At 49.9% G+C, this 12,936-nt stretch overlaps 1 protein-coding gene across 3 annotated transcripts in view; it reads left to right on the forward strand.

Annotated features, from left to right (window-relative positions):
• Nucleotides 1-12,936, forward strand: part of EIF4G3 (eukaryotic translation initiation factor 4 gamma 3) — a 146,023-nt gene that overhangs the window by 71,225 nt on the left and 61,862 nt on the right. For all 3 annotated transcript variants that reach the window (XM_059487645.1, XM_059487646.1, XM_059487647.1), the window contains exons 5-7: nucleotides 2,370-2,402; nucleotides 10,056-10,235; nucleotides 12,261-12,375. In XM_059487645.1, coding sequence (XP_059343628.1) covers nucleotides 2,370-2,402; nucleotides 10,056-10,235; nucleotides 12,261-12,375 — 328 coding nt within the window. The remainder of the gene's footprint in view (nucleotides 1-2,369; nucleotides 2,403-10,055; nucleotides 10,236-12,260; nucleotides 12,376-12,936) is intronic.

The raw sequence follows: 12,936 nt of genomic DNA on the forward strand, positions 1-12,936 counted from the left end.
GGAGCTTTTATTTTATTTCTTGTAACACACACTACTTTCCACCATGGAATAAACTTTGGCTTCTTCAGATACAAACTTCCAGCTCTTGTTTTAGGTGCAGTGAGAACAAATCTTTTCTGTGCAACAGGGATCAGAGAGGTGCCTTGGCCCTAAAGTGGAGCAGTTCAAGGTTTCTGCATCCCAGCATTCTCTTTTTGGCTGTTTTCTTTCATTGGTGTCTAACACAGAACATGCAGCCCTGTGGAAAGGCTCAGCCCTCCCAGGGTACCTTTAGTCCCTTCTCCCAAACACAAGATACTTGAGCTGGTTTAGGGAAGGTTCTTTGGGAAAATAAGGACTTGAAGTGCTTTTATCTCTGGAGACTCATCCAGTACCTGTTTCTCCTCATCCACAGAGCCACTGGGAGAATGCCAAGAGGCTCTGAGTTCTTCTGATTCATTAAAATAGCAATTACAGCTTTTTAGTTCCACAAGGTGACCATGCTTTGCTTTTTTTACTCTTCATTGTAAGGCTTAGGGTGAGAAAACTATTTGGTGGACCAGTGCAGGTCATTCTTAATAAACTCTTGTCCCAGGATCAGTCTGTGTGTCCATATTTACTAATTTCTGAAGGTTTTTATGACTTTCATCCCAGTGTCACCAAGTGCCACCATGAGGTGAAGGTAGAAGGAATATATAAACACCAGGATTAGCAGAGTACTTCTTGGAAATCTTGAAATCTAGGCAATTTAAGAGTTTATAAAGGAAAAGATCAAATGGACCAGTCAATATTTATGCTTTGCTTCATGTTTGATGGCATTAGAGGAGCTGTAAGGGCTGCAAGTGAACCCAGGCCCACTTTTCCATATAGAAAATACACTTATTAAGAAAGTCACTAATTAGTACCCAGTTTTGATCACTGTTTTGAGGCAGAAAGTAATGAGCCCCAGAGTGAGCAGAAGTGGCTGTGCTGAGCCATCCCAGCACATGGTGGCTAAAATCCCCTGTGGATACAGCTGTGGTCACTGCAGATAATTATTGGAGCTCTTTTCAGTAGAATTATCTGCTCTAACACTGAGAATTATGGGTTTCAACACCTAACTCAGCTCTGGAAGTGGGTACCTTGTCATCTTTATTTATATTTTCCATTTCTTGCATTCATTTTTATTTCTACTTTAACAATCAGTTCCTTCTTGGGAAATGCTTTTAATGTCAGCTGAGCATGTTAAGTTGGGGTTATTTTCCTCTGAGTGTGGCCCAAGTGAGTGGGAGATTATTCAGTGGCCTGAGCTCAGGGCTGGGACCCAGGACCTGCTGTTCTCCAGCCAGGCTGCCCTGCCTGGCATGGGCTGGGCCTTGGCTCTCAGAGAGGTGACACATGCCACTCCTTACAGGGACTTTGCTGTGACCCCAGTGGAGGAGTTAGCTGGAAATGCAGTGGCAGGGGTGGCCGTGCCAGGAGTGGCTGCTCTTTGCCTCTCAGGGATGTCCCTGTGCTGGGGTGTCCCTCTGCAGGGATGTCCCTGTGCAGGATGTCCCTCTCCAGAGATGTCCCCTTGCTGGGATGTCCCCGTGCAGAGATGTCCCTTTGCAGATTTGTCCCTTTGCAGAGGTGTCCCCGTGCAGAGATGTCCCTGTGCAGGGATATCCCCATGCAGGGATGTCCCTCTCCAGGGATGTCCCTTTGCAGATTTGTCCCCTGGCAGATTTGTCCCCGTGCAGATTTGTCCCTGTGCTGGGATGTCCCTGTGTAGGGATGTCCCTTATGCAGAGATGTCCCTTATGCAGAGATGTCCCTTATGCAGAGGTGTCCCCTATGCAGAGATGTCCCTGTGTAGGGATGTCCCTGTCCCTGTGTAGGGATGTCCCTATGCAGAGATGTCCCTGTGCAGATTTGTCCCTGTGCAGGGATGTCCCTGTCCCTGTGAAGGGATGTCCCTGTGCAGATTTGTCCCTGTGCAGGGATGTCCCTGTCCCTCCCTGGCTCCTCCCAGCCATGGGGCTCCATCCTCTGCTCCAGCCCAGCTGCTCTGACCATTGCCCTCCACCTCAACCAGCTCAGAATCTCCTCTGCTGCTGGTTCTCAGTTGGTTTTTGGTTTGGTGTGTTCCTCCCAGGCAGGATAAGGATTGCCAGCATCCCTGAGTGCCTTTAGGATCCAGGGCAGCCTTGGCTGTTTGTCCAGCTGCCAGCACAGTGCCCCCAGCAATGTCCATCGTGACACCTCAGCCCCTGTGTGTCGCTGTCCTGCAGCAAAGCTTTTGACTGTGTCGTTGTTCTTTTATTTTCTGTGGGTTTATTTTTGCATAGAGTGTGACATTTTGGTTCGTTGTGGTGTTTCTGACTCTTTGTGCCTTTCCTTTTGTGTTTGTTTCTCCCGCCTTCCCTCAGTTTGCAGCGGGGCCTCGACCTGCCCATCACCAGGTACAGTACCTGCCCCTTGTTATCACCCTGCACTAATTGCCTGGGGGGTGGGGGTGGAGGTGTCTCACTCACTAACTCAGAGGAGGAAGCAGCCCTGCAGTAGCTCCTGGCACGTGCCTAACCCTGCTAACAGCCACCTGCACCCTGAGTGACACTGACCTCCCCTGCGTCACCGCTGCCACCAACCACCCGCACCCCAGGGCAGGAGAACCTCTGGGAGCCATTGCCAGGGGTGTGTGAGCTTCCCTTGCCTTCTCACATCACTAAAACCACGTTCTGAGTGTTCCCCACACGAGTCAGTGGTTTCAGTTTCTTGAAGATGTCACCTTGGAGCAAAGCAAACAACTTCCCTGCCTTTGTTGTGTGATACACCTGGTTATCTGTCACCATTGCATTGCTCAGTGTCCTTCTCACTTAGCCCACAAAAGCCAGACCTGTAGGAAACTTTTAGTGTTCCTGTTGCACCACTTGGACTTTGTGAGGAGCCACCTCATTATTCAGAAGGAGATTTAGGAATGGCTGTGGCTTATGGAACTCAGGAGTGGCAGAGCTGGAAATTCTCCAGTGCCAGGACAGATGCACAGGTCTGTCTGTCCTAGTCAGGGTGTCTGGAATTGTCTTTTCTTCAGCTCCTACACTCCTCTTTGCCAAAACCCATCCTTGGGAACTGATTTTGATGCTTTTTGTAGGTTTTGAGGGAGGAGAGGTGGTACTGCTGGTGGGAAAGAGGAGGAGAGGCAGGACAAGGCAGGGAAGCTCTCCCAGAGCTCTTTGGGAGAAAAATCCCATTAATCCTGTGGTGTCAAGGGGCTTGAGGCATGGAAGGTTTATTCCAGGGAATTATTTTGTTCTCACTTCAGTTGTGTTCCTGAGCAGTTGAACACTGGGATGAGCAGTGTGGGGTAAGTGTTGGGTGGGCACAGCCCCAAAATCCCCATGATCCTTGTTCCTCTCAGCTCAGGGGAGCTGGAACCTTCCACAGCAGGGCAGCAGAAGGAGTGTAAGGAGTAGAATGGGCCATTGCAGCTGTGGGCTCACAGGCAAAGGTGGCATGGGACCTGTGGGACAGTGATTTCTGTGACAGAGGAATGTTTGCAGGGCCAGCCTGGGCATCAATGGGGGCATCAGGATCTTGTTTAGATGCTTTTGTTGTTGACTTAACTTCAGGGTCAGTGTTTGCACTGCACAATGCAGAGTGCATTCCTGCTCTGCAGCTCCTTGGTTCCTTCGTGGGTCATTCCTAAGGGATGGATTCACTGGGAGCCATTTCATGTTCTCCTAAAATTTGCTGAGCTTTCTTTAAGCAGGTTTTGGCCCATGAGTGTTGAGGCAGCACAGCCTTGGAGGAAAGATTCCCATGACTGGAGCTTTACTGGTGGGACTTGGCCACCATTCTGACAGGAATGGGATCCAAAACTTTCCTTTGGACCCAGTTATGGCTCTGCCCTTGCTGTGCTTGTAAATTCCAAGTGTTTCCCTGATTTTATCACAGTTAGATTTTTGTCTCTGTTACATTTGAATCTGCTTATAATGATCTGTGAGAAGCTGTCACCATTAGAAAATATTTCAGGCTTTATTCCCAGTTGCATCTGTCATGTGCTGCACCAGGACAGGCACAGAGACACCTGGGCTGTGGATGAGCTGTTTGTTTCCTTTAACCCAAAACACCCATGGTGTGGACTGGGGGTGCAGACAGGGATTTTGGCCCCTGCCATGTACAGGAGAGTCACAGCTGTGGGAGAATTTCATCCTAAACCCAGCACTCACAGGGTGCTCGAGACCAACAGAAATAACTATCCTCACAGGACAGTTTTTAAACTTGGTTAAACTGTGTAACACAAGCTGAGAGCTTTGAGACTGAGATTCCTAAGCTAGAAAATGCTAAATAAGTAAATTGGCCTCAGCAGGGCTAATATTTACTGCTGCAACTCCACCTTCCCTTTGAAGGCAGCAGCAGCACTGTGGGGTTTGCAATTCCCTGTGTCCATCCCAGCTTTTATTAACATGTGCCTTGTATTGATTCTGGGTCTCCTTCAGGCAAATAATGGATTGTTCTTCAGTGTTACTGCCTGTAATTATTAGATCTTTAAGGTCCTCAAATGAGGATGATTTAAGCACCTGAAGTTGAATGCCAGCTTTATGAGCAGGGTTTTTTCCTTGGATGGAAATGCCTGCCCTGGAGTTGGACAGTGACAGTGGGAGTTGCAGCCAGTTAATGCTGACGGAAATGTGACCCCACTGTGAGAGAGAAAATAGCAGAGATTTGGGGTGTTACCAATAGTGGCTGAAGGGAAATGAAATCATTGCAGCAGTTCTGACTGGAAGTTAAGTGTGCATCAGTAATCCCTGATTCTGAGATCACACACTGAGAATCTGCAGGAAAACCTCACTTCACAGGAGGCAGAAAACAGCCCATCAAAGTGTTTTGGGCAGTATTTTGGAATACACTGTCAGCTTGTGCTTTTCCCCCAAATGCTGTGGCACATGGAGCTATTCCCTGCTGGAATTGCTGCTCCATTTCCCACTTCCTGCACAGGTTTTCTGTTTTTTCTTTCTGAGTGAGCCTGTGGAGTCACTTTGTTGCTTCTGATCCTCACAAAGCACAGTGGAGAACAGCAGTTTTCTTCTAACCTGAGCTCCAAAATGCAAATTTTTGTTGCATTTGAATCTGCCTAAAATCCCTTCACTTATGAAGTGACTTGGGGAGTGTGGGGTTTATTTTAGAAACGGGTGCTCAGAAGAGGCTGGTGTGATTAGAAACAGAAATCAGAAATACAAATTGAAATGTGGTTGTTTCCTTTTGACTTGAACTGTGTTTGAGATGGGTTTGCTGCTCGTGGCTCAGCTCTCACTTGAGGTTGCTGGTGGAGTTTATTCCAGTTTTAGTTTGCTTGAGTTCCTCAGGGTGTAACTGGTACAGGAGAATGGGCTTGGCTGGATGCTGCTGTGGAAAAGCTTTGGGACTTGGAGAGGTTGGGAGTTCACTCCCTGAACTGACTCAGGTGAGCATTTTGTAGCTTTTTTGGGGTATTTTAAGTCAGAAGCTGATAGGGAAACTGCTGCAATCACTTCACTGTCTGCATCCCTGAGTGTGTGAAGGAGCTGCCACTTCTAAATACCAAAAGGGGCTTTTCCCCTTCATTTTATGATTTAGTAAATAATAAAACAGAGGGAGTCAGAGGGGATGGAAACAAAGCTTTGCCTTGAGCCAGCCAAAAGAGCTGGGGAGGCAGGACCTGGGGGTTTGTGCTGCAGCTCCAACTCCTGGAGGAGGCACAGCACAAGAGGAAGTGGCCTCAAGCTGCACCAAGGGAGCTTTTGGGATATTGGGAAAATCTCTTCATGGAGAGGGTGCTCAGGCACTGGAAGAGGTGGAGTCAGCATCACTGCAAGTGTTCAAACAATGTGTGCATGTGGCACCTGGGGACATGGGTTAGGGATGGACTCAGTGATCTTAGAGGGTTTTTCCAACCTAAATAATTCCACAGTTCTCTGATCTTCACATCTCAGGGCTGCAGCTTCTCAGTTCCTGCTGCATTGCCCATGCAGGCACCTCCTCCTCCCTGCCCCAGCCAGGCTCAGGTTATCCCACCAAAGGCTGGGGCCTGGTGGCACCAGAAAGACTAAAAATCAATAACAGGGGCATGAGAAGCTTGAGTGAAGTGCAGAGCTTGGGTGACAACTTGAACTTTCCTTTTGCTTCCATTCTCCAAACCTCCCTCCAGTTTCCATGGACCCATCACAGCATCCAGAAATAGGAAAAAATAGATCAATGCTCATGTTTGCCAGGCTGAGCTTAGCATAGGTTTGTTCTCAGGCTCTTAGCCCAAATTTCTATTTTGGTGCAGATTTGGGGTCCAAGGGAGCACTCCTGGCACTGGGAGCCATGGCCTGGAAATACAGAGCTCGTGGCAAAGCCATGAAAAGCAGAGCTGGGAGATCAGAGGGGGCTGGGGCTCCCCTGGATTGTGATGGTGTCACAGGGGTCTGAGGATGAGGGAGGAGATGAGGATCTGACTCCATGTTTTAGAAGGCTTGATTTATTATTTTATGATAATAATTATGATTTTATATTATATTAAAACTATACTAAAAGCATAGAAGAAAGGATTTCTTCAGAAGCTTAGCTAAGAATAGAAAAAGAAGGAATGATAACAAAGGTTTGTGGCTCAGACAGAGAGTCTGAGCCAGCTGACTGTGATTGGCCATTAATTAGAAACAACCACATGAGACCAATCCCAGATGCACCTGTTGCATTCCACAGCAGCAGATAATCAATGTTTACATTTTGTTCCTGAGGCCTCTCAGCTGCTCAGGAGGAAAAATCCTAAGGAAAGGATTTTTCATAAAAGATGTCTGTGACACTGGATCTCTGCTTTTCCTTGGTGGCACGTTGATCATTGATTTTATAACTCTGGGCATGGAGTGATTGGGGAAGAAAATGAAGATGATGGTAAATGAAAGGATTTGGCAGGGTTGGGGTGTGTGAGCAGTGACTAAAGGGAAGATGGCAAGGAAGGGCAGAGGGGTGGCAGAAGGTTTGCAGTGGAAGAGCCCAGGGCTCTGTCCCTTGGGAGCCTCAGGGAGGCTCTGGCAGGAGCAGCTGCCCTTGCCCAAGGGGCTCCCAGTGCTGGGAGTGTCCCCTGGGTGCTCCCTGCAGGTTCTGTGGTGCAGCAGCAGCCTGAGGAGCACATTCCATGGGTGCAGTCTCCCCATCTCTGCCACTGGGGGTTTCCCTGCACTGCCCTGTGGATGGAGGTGCTGTTGATAGAGAGAGGTCTCACTTCTGCCTCCAGCCCTTCTCACTCTGCATAAACACACACCTGTGTGGGGCTTATTCAATTTTTCCAACCCTCCCTCAGTGAGACATATCTGCAACATGCTTGCAGCTTAAAAATGACCATTAGTCAGTGAATTACAGTGGAAAAAAAAAAGACTTTTACACTTTTTGGTGTCTTTGGTTATGGAAAAATCACAAACTCTGGTAATTCTCACCATAAATTCAGCACCTGTACTTGGTTCATGGCACACTCCTGCATCTCCCCCACATCTCACACACAGGTTTTACCACAGCAGGACCATGGTGGGCTCTTGTTCTTCTCATTTGCTTTCTCCACCCTCACTTCCAAACTTTTCTCCCCAAACAGTTCTCTCCTCCTGGTTCAGGTCACCCTTCCAGCATGCTGGGGACAGCTCTTCATCCAGGCTGACAGGGCTGGACATAAATCATTGTGTCACCTTAACAACATCTGCTTATCTGAAAGGGTCACCCAGGGCTTCCCTGGAGAGATTGTTGGCTGTGGGGAGCAGCTCAGGTGCCATGAAAGCTTCAGCAGCACCAGAATGGCCATTTTAAGCTCATTGTCATGTTGAGGACAGAGACATCACAACTTCCTTCCCAAACCTGGGGTGGATATCCCAGCTCATCCCTTCATTCCCCTCTCTTCTTTTCTCACTCCTCCTGGCACAGTTACTGCCTGTAGCACATCACTGCACAGCAGCCAGCAGGATTCAGTGGGATGTGTGCTGGCCTAATTATTATAATTACTTTTTACTGAACAGTTAAATATGTGGCATTTCTTCCCCTCCCAGTCTTGGTGCAGAAAAGGAAAGAAATCCATGATTGGAGCTGGGGTTTCTGCTTTATCTGCTCTCTCTGTACCACTGAAAGAGACCAGAAGGAGAAATATTTGATGTTTTAGGAACAGAGTAAACGCAAAGTCCTTCTGTAGTGTCACATTTCATGCAGTAAATCATGGTTTGATTGGGTTTTATGGTTGTTTTGTTTTGGTTTTTTTTTAACTTTTATACTTGGATGTGAAACTTTCCTAGGAGAGTTCTGGCAGCAGAGTCCATGGTGCCACTCAGGGTCTTTTCCTGGCTGTTTCTGAAGGGATGAGTGAGAGCAGGGCAGAATCTGCCTGCAGCTGTGTGCATTTAGGGTGCATGTGTATCCTATTCCTTCCTGTTGATCTGTAAGCTGTTCCATTGGCTTTCTTTCTGTTTCCTGCTGCTTTCTTGCTTCGTTATTGAAGGGAGGATTCAGACCTATACAGGTAACTCCAACTCCTGGTTCTGCATGGCATCAGTGTCTCTCACCTGGTCACTCCTCTGTCAGTGAATGCCTCAGTGTGCAGTGCTCCCCTCACCTCCTGAGCTGTGAGCTCAGAGCCAGGGCCTGCCCTGTGCCCATCCCAGGGGCAGAGCCAGCCCTGTGCCCATCCCTGGGGCAGAGCCAGCCCAGTGCCCCTCCTGGGGCAGAGCCAGCCCAGTGCCCATCCCAGGGGCAGAGCCAGCCCTGTGCCCCTCCTGGGGCAGAGCCAGCCCAGTGCCCATCCCAGGGGCAGAGCCAGCCCAGTGCCCATCCCTGGGGCAGAGCCAGCCCAGTGCCCATCCCAGGGGCAGAGCCAGCCCTGTGCCCATCCCTGGGGCAGAGCCAGCCTAGTGCCCATCCCTGGGGCAGAGCCAGCCCTGTGCCCATCCTGGGGCAGAGCCAGCCCAGTGCCCATCCCAGGGGCAGAGCCAGCCCAGTGCCCATCCCTGGGGCAGAGCCAGCCCCATGCCCCTCCTGGGGGGCAGAGCCAGCCCTGTGCCCATCCTGGGTGCAGATCCAGAGCCAGCCCAGTGCCCCTCCTGGGGGGCAGAGCCAGGGCCTGCAGCCCAGTGCCCATCCCGGGGACAGAGCCAGCCCAGTGCCCATCCCAGTGCCCATCCTGGGGCTGCTGAGATCCAGAGCCAGCCCTGTGCCCAGCCCAGGGTACAGAGCCAGAACCAGCCCCATGCCCATCCTGGGGGGCAGAGCCAGGGCTGCAGCCCTGTGCCCATCCTGGGATGCAGAGCCAGCCCAGTGCCCATCCCAGGGGAAGAGCCAGCCCTGTGCCCATCCCAGAGGCAGAGCCAGCCCTGTGCCCATCCCAGGATGCAGAGCCAGCCTCGTGCCCATCCAGGGAGGGCAGAGCCAGCCCTGTGCCCATCCCAGGGGCAGAGCCAGATCTGTGCCCATCCCAGAGAGCAGAATCAGCCCAGTGCCCATCCCAGGGCTGCTCCCAGCACAGGAGGGTGGGCATGGGTCTCTGCCAGGGCTTGCTTGGCTGCCTGGGCCTGGCCCATTTGCCAGGGCAGCACCTTATGCCAGTGTGGTGCCAGGCTTTGGGACCACCCTGGTTGCCACCCTTTGGAAAACAGGGCAAAACAGGTGACCTGGATGTGAAGGACAGGCACGAGGTTCCTCTGTGAAATTCAGGATTTTTAGCTCTTCTGGAGATAAATTGGAACAGTTGCCTTGATGTTTTATTTCCCTGGGGCATTTATAAAGGTGGGTTTTTTAGCAGCCAGCCCACCTTATAAAAAGGAAATTAGACAATTCCATTTTTCTAAAGTTGGCTCTGAAGGTTCAGCTGTAAAATTCAGGGCATACAAACTAATAATTCTTAGTTTGTAAAGTTCCTTGTCTGTTTGTACCTTGTAAAATGGAAAGCCAGAGATGGCCCTGCTGTTCACAGAGAAACAAGGACTGTCCTGCAGTTTTCTGCAAGTGTGGCAACCCCTGGAAACTAACACCATAACTCTAATATTGTCAGCATATTTCCAATTATATCCCAGGAAGTCTGACCAGTTCTTTGTTTTCTCTCCTCTCTCCCTTCCCTCTCCTAGTTTTTTCAGAGGCCTCAGATCCAGCCTCCAAGAGCCACCATCCAGAACAGCAACCCCTCCATCCGTCCCGGAGCGCAGACCCCGACTGCCGTGTACCAAACCAACCAGCACATCATGATGGTGAACCACCTGCCAATGCCCTACCCCATGCCTCAGGGCCCCCAGTACTGTATCCCACAGGTAAACCCAGCACCAGGCACCTGAGGAGCTGCAGAGCAGTGTTTGATCCGTGGGGTTGTCTCAGGAGGATGTGGGATGTGTCTGTGAGCCAGCATCCCTGGAAGTGTTGAAGAAATGTGTGCATGTGGCATCTGGGGTCAAGGTTTAGGGGTGGGCTTGGCAGTGCTGGGGGAATAGTTGGACTGGTGGTTGTAGGGGCTTTTCCAGCCTAAGTGATTCCAGGATTCTGTGGTTCAGCCTCTGTCCTTTCTCTGTATCAAGTATTTGTTCTGTGCATGGAGGCAGTAGGAACCACTCACCTCTTTCAGGCCTCCCTCAGACACAGTAGGAAACCAATATCTTGGACTTTTAAATATTGGACTAAATATTTAGTGCTTGAACAATACCTAACTTGACTTAATCAAGACCTGAGGAGCTGCAGAGCAGTGTTTGATCCGTGGGGTTGTCTCAGGAGGATGTGGGATGTGTCTGTGAAATCAGGCTGGTAGTTGAATATCATGTGCCAGGGCAGGTCTAGATTAGGTATTGGGAAAAGTTCCTTCATGGAGAGGATGATGGGGCATTTTAGAGGCTGCCCAGGTGGAGCCAGCATCCCTGGAAGGGTTGAAGAAATGTGTGGATGTGGCATCTGGGGACGAGGTTTAGAGGTGGGCTGGGGGAACAGTTGGACTTGGTGGTTGTAGGGGCTTTTCCAGCCTAAACAATTCCAGGATTCTGTGGTTCAGCCTCTGTCCTTTCTCTGTATGAAGTGTTTGTTCTTCTGTATGGAGGCAGTAGGAACCACTCACCTCTTTCAGGCCTCCCTCAGACACAGTAGGAAACCAATGTCTTGGACATTTAAATATTGGACTGAATAGTTAGTGCTTTAAAAACACCTAATTTGACTTAATCTAGACCTGAGGAGCTGCAGAGCAGTGTTTGATCCATGGGATTGTCTCAGGAGCCACCAGGAGGGTGTGGGATGTGTCTGTGAAATCAGGCTGGTAGTTGCATGTCATGTGCCAGGGCAGCTCTAGGTGAGGTATTGAGACAGCTTCTTTCATGATGGGGCATTGCAGAGGCTGCCCAGGTGGAGCCAGCACCCCTGGAAGGGTTGAAGAAATGTGTGGATGTGGCATCTGGGGACGAGGTTTAGGGGTGGGCTGGGGGAACAGTTGGACTTGGTGGTTGTAGGGGCTTTTCCAGCCTAAGTGATTCCAGGATGCTGTGGTTCAGCCTCTGTCCTTTCTCTGTGTGAGGTATTTGTTCTTCTCTGCATGGAGGCAGTAGGAACCACTCACCTCTTTCAGGCCTCCCTCAAACACAGTAGGAAACCAGTGTCTTGGACATTGGACTAAATGTAGTCCAATACTGGACTAAATATTTAATATTTAGTGCTTTAATAATACCTAATTTGACTTAATAGATCTAGTACCTAATTTGACTTAATGAATCCATAGGCACTCCAGAACCTTGAGCCACATAACAGGGTGTTGCAATCAGGGCAGGGGCTCTGTTCTACCTCAGCTCCTGTGTCCTCCCTGCCTTGGCTTTACCTTACTTTTGGCACTAACATTTGGAGATGTTTAGGTGGATATTAGGGAAAATTCCTTCATGGAAAGGGTGGTCAGGCACTGGCAGAGGATGTTTGGGGCAGTGCTGGAGTCCCCATCCCTGGGGACATGGGGACATGGTCAATGCTGACCTTGGTGCTGCTGGTTATGGTTGGACTCAGTGATCTTAAAGGTCTTTTCCAACTTTAACAATCCATAATTCTGTGCTGCCCAAAGCTGTCATTAACCAGATGCCTGTTGGTCAGGGGGGCTCAGTTACTTGTGCAGCTTGCCCCAGTCCTTGTGCAGTGACTGATGGCTGTGTCTGTCCCCCTAATCCTTGTGCAGTGACTGATGGCTGTGTCTGTCCCCCTAATCCTTGTGCAGTGACCGATGGCTGTGTCTGTCCCCCCAGTCCTTGTGCAGTGACTGATGGCTGTTTCTGTCCCCCTAATCCTTGTGCAGTGACTGATGGCTGTTTCTGTCCCCCCAGTATCGTCACAGTGGCCCTCCCTACGTCGGGCCACCACAGCAATATCCTGTGCAGCCACCAGGACCAGGACCCTTCTACCCAGGCCCAGGTCCTGGAGAATTCCCCAATGCCTACGGTGAGTTCTGCTTGGAGACTGCTTACAGCCTGTTCTTGCTGTGTTTTTCTGTTGTCAAGCTGAAGATTTAGAATAACAAGCTGGATTAGCATTTGTTTGAGCTTCAAATAGCTGCTAAATTTGGTGGTGTCACAGCTCTGATTATTCACTCCTGAAAAATCCCAGAGTGTTGTTTGTGTGAGTGTGTCAGGGAAGCTGCAGCTGCCCAGGATCACCTGTGGCCAGCACTGGGGCTGGTTCTTAGTCCCTGCTCAATCATTATTATTTGTTCAGGTGCTGTGGGTACATTTGCAGTCCTGGTTTTCACTGTGCCATGCCTGGCATTGCCAGTTAACTGCAGTTAACAGTTCTTAGCCCGGTGCTTCTTGTTGGGTGTGTGCTGGGGGATAAGAACAAGCCATGTGGGTTTTTCCCTAGATTGATGCTGCCAAGATAATTTAGTCCAGTCTGTAACTCCTGCAGAGACCAAAACGTGGCCTTTTCATGCATTTGGTCACTCACTGCTCCCTGCCCACTCACATTTTGCAGCCTGGTGGGGGCAGAGATATTCTCAGGCTCCCA

Source organism: Ammospiza nelsoni, chromosome 22 (genome assembly GCF_027579445.1).
Source record: "Ammospiza nelsoni isolate bAmmNel1 chromosome 22, bAmmNel1.pri, whole genome shotgun sequence".
In the NCBI taxonomy this organism is placed as follows: Eukaryota; Metazoa; Chordata; class Aves; order Passeriformes; family Passerellidae; genus Ammospiza; species Ammospiza nelsoni.